At 39.3% G+C, this 16003-nt stretch overlaps 1 protein-coding gene across 1 annotated transcript in view; it reads right to left on the minus strand.

The window, feature by feature from the left end:
- pcp4b (Purkinje cell protein 4b) overlaps positions 1-9159 on the minus strand; it is a 39413-nt gene extending 30254 nt beyond the window's left edge. Inside the window, exon 1 of the mRNA XM_044354318.1 lies at positions 8979-9159. Coding sequence (XP_044210253.1) covers positions 8979-8987 — 9 coding nt within the window. The 5' untranslated portion in view covers positions 8988-9159. The remainder of the gene's footprint in view (positions 1-8978) is intronic.
- Between the last annotated feature and the right edge of the window lie 6844 nt (positions 9160-16003).

Consider the following 16003-nt stretch of genomic DNA (forward strand, 5'->3'; position numbering starts at 1 on the left):
CAGCTATTTTATCACACCAGCTGTTTTACACCAGACATGTCTGGCTGTGGTTGTCAGTCAGTCAGAGAAAATTCTCTTTATGATTTAAGCCTTAAAATTACCAGAAAATCTCATAATTAAGCTCCACATCTCTGCTGTCATATTTAGTCTCCACAGAGCAACAAGGAGCAAATTTAACTCTCCCTCTCTTTCTTGAACACGCACATAAATCTAAGTATGATCTGACACTGTGATTCACATTTGGATAATGTGCACAAAAGTGGTTTGACTCTCATTTAATGTCTTGTAATGCCTCTACCATCTCAACCCAGTGATTACAGTCTGAATACAGTAAAACATATAAGAAAGGTAAATTTTACTAATTTTTCAGCACCATATTCACGGTATTTGTAGGTATTTTACCGGACAGGAAAGCAACTGAAAGATAACACGTTATGTATTTTCAAAAACAAATTCACTGTAAGAACAAAGTCTAATTCTGATTGCAACTGAGGTTTTACTGACTAAAACAGATTACATATATGCATCTGCAAAGATTTTTCCATTTGTTCAGATATTCAAACAGACCCTGTAGTCACAAACCTGTTTCTGCAACCGTTTTACTTATTAGATTGGCCTGCAGACCCCTGCAGTCCCCAATGTGCTATTTCCAGCCTCAAATCTTTGGAGTGTGATGCTGTAATGATTTTGTGGGAGGTAAATTTGCAGCGTGCAGCAGGAATGTCGCTCCGCTAATTCACGCCCTTCCCCACGCACTCATTTTGTAAGCTGAATGACTGAAACACGCACACATAGTGCACTATTGCTGACGTTGCTTAAAGCTGGAGTGCAGGACTTTTAGATATAAATGAACGTCCGTTACATTCAAGTGCTTGCCAAACAAGTTCACACAATGCTGTTTAAGCCTATCACCACCAGACGAATCTCTCTGTATTTCACAGTATACAGAGTTTTTAAATCTGGTGTCTGGTATGACATTCCTGCACTGGTACACTGGTAGTGATGCGTTTTACGTCAACCAGCAGTGATTGGTTTCCCCTCAAATTTGCCAGGAAATTACATCATGTTCCGCCTCCCGACCCATCCCAATGGATACAAAGCTGTTGTCATTTTCACTCTAGGGCTGTTAATGTGTCACTTTATTAACTTTTAATATGTTTTACGGTGAGAAAGTAACCATTTAGATTCCCAACATATGGTCAGTATATACAAATAACGCCTATTTAGAAATTTGCCCTGACGTTTTCAGAGCTGTAAGAAGCCACTGGTTGTGTGAGATCAGCTGGTCGGCATATGCCATAAAGCACATGTTGACAGTGCTTTTGTAATTATTCTCACTGCCGGAAGGGGGAGACAAAAGTTCTGCGGTTTTAAATGTGGCGCAGGCAGAAAGCCAAGTTGACTGTAGCTTTTTTAACACAGAGATGATGCCTATTATCATACATTAACACATTTTATGGTTGTCAAACTGTGATTTCACATTCCAGTCTGTTGTGTTACAATTTGAAAATGATTAAATATAATATTAATATTGAACAGTAATGTTTCATGTTTGATTCATCTTCAAATTATCAGTATTTTAATGTAATTCTAATTCTAAATTTGTCACAATTTTTTATCCACAACAAAAGCTGATGCTTGAAGAGATTTTTTTTTCATACCTGTTGTTTCATCTGACGAAGACTCATCCATCAGCCACTGGATGAAAAGAGCTCTATAAACACCTTCCAAACCACTTCACTGAAGCAACAGGCTTAATAAAGATGTCAGTTTATTTTATTGATTCACTTTGCATTGTGTATTGCCTCTGCAAGACGCAATTCATGCGAACAAAGAACAGGGGCCCATCGGCCTTGTGTACACAGCTGGTGAATTTACGGCTGCATAATAATCAGACAACAGCTACACATGCATTACAAAACTGTTTTCATCCTAGTCACTTAACCACCCCAGTGTGTAATAGTTTTGCAGTGCATTCGGCACCAATCCAAGTGATTTATGATGCTACCATTGAGTAAATTGCCATTCATATCTTCTTTGCTGTTGATAAAGATTGTGTTGGTTGATGGAGTGTTTGTTGATTAGACTCATGAGGGAAACTAAACTTGATATGAATCAACATGAAGAAAATAAATATGTTAATAGTATTACTGTAGATTGTTGTGATTGTTTTACAATAGCAGAATTAGGATAGAACCTTTTTAGGGAAAAACTAATTTGAGAATAATTGACAAAAAAACACACTTCTCTATGATAGTAGCCTTTAACCTCTTAAACTCCACAAGGACGCCAGTGTCCTCTGCCAACATTACTGTCTTTCAGAGGCTGCTGCAGGCTCAGTTTTAAAGCTAGTATCCTATGAAACTAGACGACCTAAAGGATCCATTGTTACCAACCATATCATGCTAGCTTGTTATGAAGGGAAAGATGCTCCAAAATTGGGCTAAATTTTGGCAAGGGAAAAACTGGCATTGCCATTTTCAAAGGGGTCCCTTAACCTCTCATGTCAAGATTTCTGAATGAAAATAGACTCTATGGGTACCCACAAGTCTTCCCTTTACAGACATGCCCACTTTATGCTAATCCCATGCAGTTCTGGGCAAAAACCATGCAGCCATTTGCATACAGTATAAATGTGTTATTTTCGCCTATTCTAAAAATGGTGTATTTGAATATTTCTGCGTACTGGAGTCCCTAAACAGTCTTGGAATTGCATAAATTTGTGCTCCATTTGTGGATTCAGTGAGCCCAACTGTATTCATGTGTGATGATGTTAGTCCCCATAGTAGCCGTTTCAATGTAGTGAGACCATTTTTTGGAACTTGACCTCACTGTTTAACTGTTTAACCTATTGTGACCTCTAGGAAAATCACAGCCTCATGAAACTTAACAACCACAAACTAGAGACCGAGGTCATTCAGAAGATACATGGCTTTCATAGGTATATTGACAATAAGAGGGTTTCTGAGCAATTTCCAGAACAGAAGTGCTCCCCATCCAATCACCAAAAAATTTAATTCTTAAGGAAAATCTCCAAATATAAAATGTTTTGATACCAAATTACAGCATGAATTTTTCTGTGGTGTTCCTCAAGGTCTTGGTGTCTTAATGTGGTATTTTGGAGGGATTTTTATTCACCAAATAATTTAAATGAATATAAGAAAAAGCAAGTAATTGTCTTAAGTTTTTAAGAACTCTTTTCTGTTCTCTGAATGAATTTTAACTAAATTTTCTTCGAAACAAGTCTGAGAGGGGCACAGCTGTGCTTTGAGCTAAATGCTAACATCAGCAGGTAACGTGTGAACCATGTTCACCATATGTAGGTTTGCATGTTAGTATACTAACATTTGCTAAACACAAAGTGCAGCTGAGGTTAATGGGAATGTCATTATTTGAAACCAAATTATTTTCAAACCAAGGAATTGGACAGTTGTTAAGATATTTTAGTCTGGATTCAAAGTGGTGGTCCAACTGACTGACCAACAGACCGACATTGCCATCCCTTGAGCCACACTGCTAACGTGGCTAAAAATTAGCAAACAGGTGTAACCATCCATCACATTAAAACCACTTGTAAAGGACAAACATCTGTAGAGACAAAACACCATCAAAATGATTTTACTGCTAGACAGTCCATTACAACAGCAGTGACAGTGTCACATGACAGACTGACAGCAATAAATCACAACTGAGTGAGTGTTTATTTCTGCAAGTTTGCATTTTAGTGCATTTAAAAAGCCAAGCCAGTCTCTCCAAGTGTAAGCCATCAGCCCGTTGGATAGTGAATGAGAATCCGGGTGACAATGTCGGAGGCCGCAACACAACAGATCTACACAATCCACAAAAGTCCTCTAATCCTGCACAACAGTTCTAAAGCTGCTTAATATTTGAATGTAGCTGCACACCAGTTCCTGTTGTAGGTTTAACAATCTGGAGAGATGAGGACAGTGCTTATCTTCTGGCTTTTGCTAAGCATAAATGCAGATTTCTCCCTTTAGATACAGGGTGCATTTTGTGGATTAAGCACCTCATAGTGCTCATGGTGAAACCTGCTGATGTCAGTTTTTAAATGGCATGGAGAAGAAATGCTTGAACCCTGAGATGGAAAGTGTTGAGAGGACCAACATGAAGAGGATCACATCTGCCCTAAATTCATGATAATGAGCACAAATGAAAATGGATGTCATCACTCGCACTGCTTTTAATAAAAATAATGAAATCAAACTGCAGCAAAAAATACATCTAATTTTGTCCAGAGACATTAACACAGTGGATTTACAACATCTTCTGTTGCAGTTCCTACCTAAAGCTCAGTATTGGGCTTCTTGAGAAGCAGCAAAAGATTTAATTTTAGGGCTGGGAGGGTGAGGATGTGTGAAGATGTCAGTCCTGCATTACAGAAGACAACTGGAGGATGGAGAGTCACTGTTACATAGATGATTGGCCAGTTGTCAGATACAATTAAGTATGTTCAGTTGCTCCCTGTGTGACTCCAACAGCCCTCCACAAGACAGAGAAAACTAACAACGTAGTGTGATGGCGTTTTGTCCAACTGTTGTGTGCAGAGAAATGCATTGGGTAAAAAACAACCCAGCTGAAGGGAAATTTACTGAGTGAAATTCAATGGTGCTAATAAAAACAGGTGCCTTTGTGTCTCCAGTAACCATGGAGTTCACTGCAGTTCTGTATATGTGTGCTTTGCTAAGTAAGCAAGGGTCTTTAGTAAGTAAGGGTCTTTAGGCTCCTGAAAACTGTGAAACGATTCAGCTTTGCCTCATTTGTGCTGAGTATTAATGTGATGACCTCATCATTACTTCGCTGGTCAGGGTTATTTCAGTCCAAGTACTTAGAGAAATTTCAGTCTCTGCTTAGAGTGGATTAAACAGCTTTTTCTGTCATATTTATGTTTCCTGTCTGTGGGCTGTTGAGTTCAAAGTAAGGCAGAGCTAATTCAGAGTAGCCTGAATACTGCTTATGATTTCTCACTGCAATCATCCACATAACCAAAGGCTTTTTTAAATATATCATTAAAAACTCTAAATCTCCAAAGAAGCTACTTGTAGTAATGATATGGCAGCCAATCAAGGCTAAGTTTATGCTAAGCTCTAATCAAGCTAATTAGCATTTCTGTCCACTCCCAACTGGGCCAACTTGGTCAAAAATGTTGCATGTCATAAAAATGAATGGTGGGGGAAAAAAAGTTCTCATTAATTTCCAAATGAACAGGCAAAAAGGTAAATGCCTTCACAAGCATACAATCATACTTTCTTATGAACACACTGTGTTTGTACGTTAAGTTACAGCAGCACACAACACTACTTTGATATTAAGTAGCACAGAGCAGAATGTGGATGGGAGGTGTTAAGGTAAGATCAATAAAATCTAAGAATATCTTTGACTTCATTTCGATGCCGTCTTCAGAGTCTGAAATGAGTGCTGCTTCTCCTATAATCACCTAAATTGATGGCGCTGATGTGACAGTGCCGAGAAAAACTAAATCTTGTAAGAACCTGCAGAAACTACAGATTTTTTCTGTGAGTTGTTTTGGCTTGAAGACGGCTTAGCTATGAGTGAGTGACTGCATGAATTCAACAGCAGTGTGCAATTTTATAGTGCGAAAACACCCGTGAGTCAACATGAGTTCAAGCATCCTTGGAAAATGTTCCATGAAATGTGCTGCAACTCTTTGCAGTGGCTTTTTCTTTGCAAAGTTAACGGAAACACAGTGTCCACCTATAGCAACGGATCTGTGAAATCGTCTAACGTTTTGTAAATTATACATAGTTTTGTGGCAAACAGTTGATGTTTCTCTAAGGTTTTCTTTGGGTTTGACTTAAATTGTTGCTTGAGTTCATTTTCAAAACCTTTTTGAGTCTAACAAGCCTATTTGACAGCAGATAGTTTGGCAGATTATGGCAGGGAAAGCACAGGTGTAATAAACATTATTATTATGGCTGCATTACATTCAGATGTGCCATTTCCAGAGCTCTGCTTTGTGCATGCACCATCAATGTTATTGGTTGCACCTGTGCTTTTGCCTGTTATGTTGAGTCAAACTGCTGCAAAAAGGCCTTTTCCTATGATGGTTTGTGGAGTTTTATTTAATTTCAGTGATTCTGCTTCACATCTGTAAATATGATGAAGTTTCACTGTGGCATAGGAGAAAAAAAATTGAAGCTGATGATAGTTTGAGACCTAAGAAACTTGGAACAGTGGGACAGTGTCATGACGGTACTTTACTGTGTCAGTTGCTTAACCTCTACTCTGTGTCTAAGTATTAAAGTGTCTCAGTCAGGTATTTTCCACCATCTGGAGAACCTGACAGTTTTTTCAATTCAGTCTCTCTTGTTGGCTTGTTCATTCCTCCTTAACAAGCACTTGCTGACAGAAGCTTTAGAGACTTGTTCTGTTATAACAAAACTTTTTTTATCTCTTAAGTTGTTGACTTTGGTTCATTGCCAAGAGACAAAGAAAGAAGGAAAAATGCAAGACGTAGGGATAAAGCTGTGTAACAGTATTACCTTAGAGTATTGCATTTGTTCTGAGCAGTTATGTGTAGGTGAGGGGAGAAAGTGGGAGGTGGAGTGAACAAGGGCAGAGAGTCTGGTGGGGATGAGGGAGGGAGCGCTGCAGTGCTGACCACTGTGAGACTCATCCATCCAGAACACGCTGAGCTGCTCTGCTTCAGTTACTGGCTTCAAATCAAGTTTGGAGATTGAATACGTTCATGATCACAACTCCACTCTGCACAGAACTTGACAAAAACATTTCAACTAAGCAGAAAAATCATTTCACATCCACTGCCTCCTCCTCCTCCTCCTCCTTGTTCCATTTGCACCTGGGCCATGTTCTCCCTAAAATTACACCTCTTTTAATCAACAGGAGATGGCAGCTACTCTTTACTCTGAACATTATTACCAAACAAAAGGCTCAGGTGATTTTGCTGCCGGGCGAGGGATTCAATTATTCAAAAGCTGTTATAGCTCCTGTTGTGCAAGTGTGTGTGTGTGCACCCTAGTATTCATCTTTTATTGAGGCGGCCAATGAATGACTTGTTATAAACAGCTTGAAGGGAAGTACGGTGATGTCTGCCACCCATCTATTTGAGGTAATGACAGACTGCATACCCACTAGACGGCAGGACTGCACCCAGATAACACTGCCTTCTACCTGACGCCTTCTGTTGGTGAATTTGAGCATTTTTTTTGACCTGGGAATCACTGAATTTGAAGTGCCAGGTCTGAGGAGGTTTATACCTACCGCTGCTGTTAAACACTGTGGAGCCAAATTACTCTGAGCACCTCAAACTGCCAACTTATGCTTTGTGCATACATTTATGTTTTCTCAACTTTGACATATGCACAGGGACACACAAACACAAATGTGCATGTGGGCACAAAAACAAATATATATCTGCACATTCACACACACAAACAAGACTACTCCTGCAACTCCAACTGTACTCATGTTACTACAATAAGTTAGTCCTGGTTACGCTCGTTATCCTACTCTACTAATGTGCAGCACAATACACTCCAACTTGCTTGAGTGAGAAACTGTCACAGTAGAATTTCAGGACTGAATTTCACGGCAAAAGCGCAGTCATCTCTCTTCTTTTCATGCATCACAAGGATGAGCAACAACAGTAACAAACACAATTCAGCAACAAGATTTTCTCAAAAATATCTAAAATTGAAGTTATTTGCCTTAAAAATGTCATTTTTATTCATTCTATAAAAAATCATAGCACTATTGGATGTGGACTGAAGTGTAATTTACTAATTGTATAGACTGAAGAACTGGAAGCGGGTTGTTCCCTTTTTTGCTGCGTAGAGCTGAAGGATTTGCTGCTGACGGGTCCGAATATGTCAAACACTGACAACTAGGTGTCCCTTGGATGAAGGTATGACAGTGCCACTCAACGGACACCATCATGAGAATACAAGTAAAGATCACAGCCTCATCATCATTTTGTATAATATGTTTTCTACCCTCTTTTAATTAGCAGCAATTAGCACCCAAACTGAAAATACTAATAGTGACATTAGCAGAATACTCCAGGGCTCTCAGTAATGAACTTTAGAGTTTGTGCAGAATAAAAAATCTACATTAAAAAAGGAGCTATTAATACCCTCCTCCCTCCACTTTCAAATGAAAGGCGCTTGAACATCTGTGACTGTATGGAATCAAGTGGGGATTGAGCTGTGGGAAAACCTAACAGCAATTTTCCATCGCAAGCTGTAACCCCCCCTGTGGTGTTAGATCTCTTATGCCTGTAACAGCTGGGTTATTTATGCTTGGAGATAAAAAAAAATAAATAAAAAAATAAAAAAACCTACAGTAATACACAGTACAGTTAGTACAATCACCTGTGTTCACTGCCACTGGATTACCAAACACAATGCTAAATCACCTGCAAAACTGGTATACCGTTCCCTAATATGATATACTTTTTTAGGTTTTGCAACGCTTCTCTCTAATTCAAGCAGTAAGTGAAAGGTGCTCACTCCTGCCAACATTTCTCTAACCAGTTCACACTAAGCCCCATTTTCGCCTCATATTGTGATTTTTCTAAAACTATGCAGAATAAAACTCAAATTCTGACTGAAAGTTAAGTCTGAACCATTCTAGTGTAAAAGAAAGGCGTTTATCTATCGTAAATATACTAACTCACTTCAGGGGGAGTAGCCTACAGCGCGCTGATGCGTCCTGGTGTTTCCCTACACTGATGCTGCTCAGCGCACTTTGACAATGCAGCTGTGAAGCATCTGACACACTGTAATTAATCGTGTCCGCACTGCAACAGTAAATGTGGGATGAGAAATCTTATCACTTCAGAGAAATCCGTCGACAACAGCAGCACGCCGGGATGTTAAATCTCTCATTTATGTTGCTTCCCTCTGCGCATTAGCGCACGGATCGTGCGTAATTGGGTTAATCCCGACGCGTCTCTGTTTTAAAACATAAAATAGTCCTACCTCGCTCATGATGAACGGTGATGTCGAGGTGTCTCGCCTGCTTCCAGTGCGTGAGTGAGAGTGAGAAGTTTCAGCAACAGTGGTCTTTAAAAGAGTGGCTCGCCGCGGACAGAGAAGCTTTATAAAGTGTTAAGACCAACTCCTCCGTGTCATCACGTCACCAATAAACCAATAGGAACGCCGTGGGCAAATGTGTCTCCCAAGTCACCACCCAACTCCTTCAAATATTCATATGCTGTGTAAGCCCTTTTCATCATGATCAGCCAAACGGAGCTTCTCTCTCTGCTGTTGATGAACAGAAATGAGAGCGTTGAGAGGTATTTCATGCACCAGTCATCATGTCATCAATAGAAAATTGTTATTTCAAAACATGTATCATTATTACCCCCACCTGAGTGTGTGCACTAGTGCGTGGGTGTGAGCTTCATAACAGGAGTAAAACTGTGTTCTGCTTTTTTATCTTCTCTTTCAAAACCACTAAATTGTTCCAACTGGGATTTACAATTTGTGCTGCTTTACTGTAACATAGTTTACGTCTTTTAATCCATCACTGTAATGTTCATATAATGTCTCTATATTACATCTTGTAGTAATTTTATTTTATGAAATGTGCTGTGATGTGTGCCTCATTTCTCTTTAATTTGTTGCAGGACTAATTATATATAGTTAAGTTTTACTGCGGTATAATAAACTAATTCGATTTTCTCTGGTGCATTCCCAAATAACAGCATGTTGAATTTATTGCATCAGAGAGATTGAGCTGCTTTTTAACTTTATTACATTTCTTGGTTGAAAGAGAAACTGCTGGTGATTTTGTCAGAAAGAACAGTTTACTCTGAGTGGGCTTGTTTAATCCTTTTGCATCAGTCTATCCATTCTTCTCCTTTTCATCCACTTCATTTCACAAATTGAGGTTGTTCATTATCGTCTGTCCTAAATCCATACATTCATTTGTAAAATTCAATACAAGCATTGTTTGTCGAATTGAACATTTGAATAGCAAGCAGACATTTCAATCCAAAACCCTGTGTGAAAGCTCTATCTGGTTCCTGCAAATCTAAATGGAAATGGTTTCAGACAAAGAGAAGCAGGACCAATATTCACAAAAGCACTGATGTGAATGCAGCTCGAAGGCTGTTCAGCATCCTTACGGACTGTCACTGGAGCACCAGTGACATCCCAGTGGAGTCTTGATGGATGGAGGAGGAAGAGGAAGAGGAAACCGATTACAAATGAGGCCTAACATCACTGCTGCTCTGACCTGACCTGTGTGTCTCAGCGTAACTGTCTGTGCGCCTGACAAGCTGGAGAGGATTTGCACTGAAAATGGCTTCGGGGTCTTTGTTCTGCAGAAATAGTCTTCAAATTTCTCTGTTTAGATTTGGAAGGAAGGAAGTCGATTTGATTTGCCAAGTGCGACAGATGGTACTGAGTTTTTGTGGAAGCTTAGTTAAGTTAGCAAGGCACAGCACAATCTGTGGTGCCTGCCATGTAGCATTATAATAAAAGTGTCCTTCATAGTATGAAGGACACCTACAGTACACTAACTGCAGAGACTTCAGGGTAGCTGGTCAGCTCGCATGTGAGGAAACTGCTTGAAGTCCTTCAGTGCCTTAAAAGAGGCTTTGTGCCAAAAACAGGAGTTCAGATACAACAAGATCAGATTGGAGATCCAACACATTTAACTGACATTGTTCCATTTAGACAAAAACATGTTGAACAAACGTGCATGGGGAAGTTCAGAGACATTTGCGTTGGCTGTTTCTTTTTGAGCATACATTTCAGTTTAGAAACCACCTCCCAACAGGTGTTAGATCAACTTGACCTGAGCTTGCTTGACATGCAGGTCCATACAACACATCAGAGAGATTTGGGAGTGTGTATCTACTCTGGTATGAGCCTCTGCAACCTGTATCCATAACACCAGTCTCTGTGTAGGTTTTCAGAGACGTTTTCTTCACAGAAACATTATTACAGCAGAAGTGTTATGACATACAGAAACTGCAGGGCTTCTTCGTCTATGAACTTCTTCAATGGAACAATATGGTTGTGTAACAGGTACACTGGATAAGAAAAACTATTAGGCACGATGAGTCCATCCCCAGGTAGAATATTTATTGAGTTTCCTTCCTCTCTTGCATAATAAGGTGTAGCCTCAGGATGTAAATGAAGTCTGTCTTCAGAAAAATATGCCTGGCAACATAAGCAAAAATTATCTAACAGCAGCAATTAAAAGTCAAATAATCAGAGTCGAGGAAATGAAGACATCAGGAAGAAAAAGAACCCAATTGATTTTGTCCGCGGGAAAGGAAACAGTGCAACATTTACAAGCAAGTATATTGTCGGTCAGCTAGTGGTGGAGAGACATCAGATGAATATTTTGGGAAACAGCCAGCAGTCCCACAGGAGACAGTGAAGAGCACCTTAAGGCAAGTTGCAATATTTCAATCAGAGGAACAAAGGATGGTATATTGAGTGCCATGGGAGGAGAAAACAGAGGAGGCACATAAAGAGGAATGTATACCAGCAGGGTGTGTGTGTGCATGCATACATGTGTGTGTTTTCCTATCCTACCTGGTAACTACCTTATTAAAATAGCTACCGGAATAAACAGTCCCTGACAAGATGACCATAATATAAAGCAGCAGGGCTCTGGATCCAGGATTGATATCCACTACTCTGCAGTCACTAACGTGTGGTTTTGTACAGTATATTATTCCTCTGATTTTTCAATTGAATGCCTAGGTTACAGGGGATTGTTACACTACAGCCTCTATAGCGGCAAATGTTGAAAGATGTTTTCCAGATGAATCAGAGGTCAAAGATCAGCTGCAAAACGCTAGAGGTGGAAGCAGATCAGAGTTGTGATGAAGGACATTTCAGCAGGAACTGACACCTATTTTTGTGTGAGTTATCTCCCTTCAACTCAAGGTACCAATACTAAAAAATAAACACAATGCTTTTACAGTGTTCAGAGAGAGACGACATACTGTACAATACAGTACAGTAAAGGTAAAACCAAACCAAACTCCCAAATGCACATATTATCTGATAGCTAAATTTGTTATTATCTGCCATCTGTCACAATATGTTTTGAACTTTGAACTTTCTCTGAGATCGGAAGTCTTTTGTGCCTGCATCTAATATTACAGTGTAAGTTGTCGATGCTGCTCTGTTATATTTTCATCAGGGTTTTTACTTGTGAATCCTTCCACCTTTATCCTGCTTTGTTGCACTGAAGATACTCGTCCCCCAGAGAGTTACAGAGAATCTATTTTTACACTCTGCTCTGTCTGTATGGATGTGAGGTGCACACATTTATGTAAATATATGTTAACTAGGCCTTTTGTGGAGCTTTGCATAGATTTTTTCCAAGATTAAAAATAATTTTGCTGTTTTGTTTACAGAGATCCCCAAATACACAGTAAGTCTATGTTGTCATTTGAAATACAAAATAGCCATAGTTTACCAGTCACATCCCATTATGTGATGTTGTCTGATATTTTTTACGCTTTTTTGCACTTCACAAAAGCCTGGAGCCAAAACTGCTTCTTTTTTATTTTTATTTATTTTATTAAGATAAACCCATTGAGATGTACCATCTTGTTGTCAAGGGGTCCCAAACTTCAAAATTCACTGAAGAAAATGTCACAAGTACAAAAATAGTGCTGTTGAGCCTTAAGATCCTAATAATCTTTTATGTTCTATATTTATGAATCAATCTCATGTCTTTTTCTCATAAAATAAATGTGTTGTTATACACGAGTGAGGAGAGTGCGACAGATCTTGAAATCTAGTATGTTACACCAAACACATGAAAGTTAGCAAACCGGGTGTGTGTTCATTCACTGTGTTACTCTTCCACATCTCCTCTGTGAAGCATTCACTAGCTCTCTCTCACACACACATACAAACACACAGAATCAATCTCATCTGAGAGCATTTCGACCACAGACAGATTTTCCTTTCATCTCTCTCTGTCTGAAGGAGCGAACCTCTGCCCAGCAGGTTCATACCCAGGAGCAAAGAGAGTGACCTCAGTGCCCTTCTTGCCGCAAGGCGAAACAGATGAAAATAAATGCCTTCACAAACCAGTTGAAACTGTTTAAACATAAAAGATAATTATGAATATCTTAAATAACTAAACTAACCAAACTAAGTCACTATCATCACTTTTTTCATAACAAAATCTTACAAAATATTGTTTGAAAATGTAAAATTCATAAAGCCAGTCAGACAATTGTTAAGTGTAGCTGGGCATCTTGTGAAAACATCATTAAAGGGGACACATCATGCACATTTACAGGTCTATATTTTCAATCTGGGGCTCTGCTGGAATATCTTTGCGTGATTCACAGGTCAAAAAACTCCTTGCACAGCCCCAGAGCTCAGCGTCTGTCTGAAACAGGCTGTTTTAGCTCCTGTCTCTTTAACGCTCCCCTCCCGTGAGCCCACTCTGTTCTGATTGGCCAGCTCTTCAAAACTGCCCCTCATCTGCAAACGTCCGCCAGCTGTGGAGGCTACATCAACAAACTATACTACAAGGATTTCATTACTTTTTTTCATTCTTTACTTGAAATGTCAACTTCTCAAATACATCCGTACATGTTCAAGCCCGATCTGAAATATGAGAGTGGACAAAGCCAACAACACATGGAAAAACCTCAGCAACAACTTTAGCAACCAAGACTACAGAACATACGGCAATTTATGGGCATATGAACAATTTGACATTAAGGTAGAAAAAAACCTTGCAAATGAAGCGTTCAGAGGAGACTGAAGCCCTGGCTTTTAACCTGCAGGGAGCATTTCTACACACTCAGAGTATGAGTTTTTATTTTGTTTTGTTTTTGGCCTACGGTATGGTGGCTGAAATAATGTGAATCCTACTATTGATGCCTTTCTCACCACAATGTTAAGTTAAACAAAACACCAAGGATAAGACTGGCTGCATTTTTTTACTGCCAACAAATCCCAGAAAGACAGAATCACAATGAATTTATTCATTGATTCTTCTATCAGGTATCTTTTGTGTAGCCAAAGCCTGACATATCGTATTCCTCTATACCATACACTTACATTGTTATCCAAAAACTATTAAAAAACAAACATAAATAACATACACTGTTGCAGTGGGTGACGTTACATTACATTATCACCGTGAACATGGATAATGTAATAACTGACTTAAAGTTTGCACTACATACTGTACACTGTTTATTAACACACATACTGTCCCGACAGAATTAACTGGTCAGTACGATGTGATCAGATATTGTCTCAAGCTGCTAGAGCCAGGCTGAGATAGATGGTCGTTCATACTGGAAAATATACTGACTATGTGGCAGCTGTAAGAATGCTGAGAGCTGCAGATCTTTGTTTTGGCACTAATAAACTCTTTTTTGCACACTACGTCATTGTGAGAGCCAACAGGATTCAGTCCCTTATGTCATCTGAAATTTTAAAGCCCAGACAAATAAACTGAACTACATGTAGAGTACTGAGTAAAGAGGGTGTACATATTAAAGTTATTATGAATAACATGTACACATTTGAGTACATAATAAGACCTGTTATGTCATTCTTCGTTGTACCATTTTCTAAATAATGCATAGAATTTTTTACTCTCATGCCAAAAAGAAGTTGTGTGTTTTCATCTGCATCTCAGACCAGATCAGTCAAAATTTCAAAAAACTTTCAAAAAGTTTCAAAACGGTGTTCTTGTGTTACTCACATGCAGCAGGAATTCACCGCACCTTGAATCACCAAGAACAATGAAAGCACACAGATTTGTCTTGGTGACACTGCTGCAGACTCACAGCTGACAGCTCACAGTGTTTCACAGCACACACAGTTTGGACAACAGGAGCTAAGTGTGAAGCATAATTCACAGTCACTGTGCACTGCAGGGGACAACACTAGATATATGACACAGAGAACAAATCAGTCTGCACATACATACAGCCTGCAGCATTATATACTTTAGCTCCATGTGTTCCCACACAGTGTGCCATACAATATGATTGCATCTGCAGAGGGAGGTGATTTATCTTTATCATTATGTTATTTCAGACTCCACAGAGAGGATACACAAGCTGAGCAGCAGCTGCAGACTTACTGCCTGCGGTTCACCTGACCCCCAATATGTATCACAAGCACCACGCTTTCAATTACACACCGATAAAACTGTTTGTCTCATCTGGCAACAATAAACCATATCATCCTCCATTAACTCTGTCTTAACTTAGTGAATTAATCAATACTCTCCATTTGTTCTATCTTCCCTTATCAATATTGTAAATGTGGCTGTTGCGACTGGAATTTGCCACATAATATCTTGAGAGAAGGAGATAGAATAGTCAGTTTCTCAGCCAAGGGTTTAATTGATCCAGCTGATTAAATAATAAATAGATTAAATTCATAATTCTGCAAAGCGTGGGTCCATGTTGACTAACAAGCATCTAATTCAGTGCTGTTTAATGAGAATGAGCTCGCTTGTGAAAGAAATTACCAGTTTACAAAAATACAGTAAGGAGCAGGGAAGCAAAAAGGTTGGAGAACACATGATGCAAACAGGAAGACACTGAACGCAGTAAGATTAAAGACGAGATGAAAACAAAAGAAAACGTAATCACCTCCCTTCAGGAAAGCCTCTGCACTTCGAGGGAGGAGAACAAACAGACGAGAGCTGCGTGGAAGGAGGAGAGTGAAAGGATCAAAGGTACCTTTGAGAAAGAGTGAATAGAAAGCAAGACGAGGACAGTCATTAAAGGAAATAAGATTCTGAGCTATAGATTATAGAAGAAAATGAGAACCACAAAAGTCAGGTTATGAAAACTGTGAGTCTTGCACAAAGTTGCATTCGCAGATTTTAGTCAAGCTGAGAGAGAGGAAGAGTTGAGAGATGGTCTAGGAGAAGTTGCAGAGGTGAGTGAAGGAGGTGTAGAAAGAGAAGAGCAAACTGAATGTGCAGCATCATCATCATCAGCTTCAGGTATGCCGCCTCAGCTGTTCATTTTGCTTTG

Source organism: Thunnus albacares, chromosome 6 (assembly GCF_914725855.1).
Source record: "Thunnus albacares chromosome 6, fThuAlb1.1, whole genome shotgun sequence".
Classification (NCBI taxonomy): Eukaryota; Metazoa; Chordata; class Actinopteri; order Scombriformes; family Scombridae; genus Thunnus; species Thunnus albacares.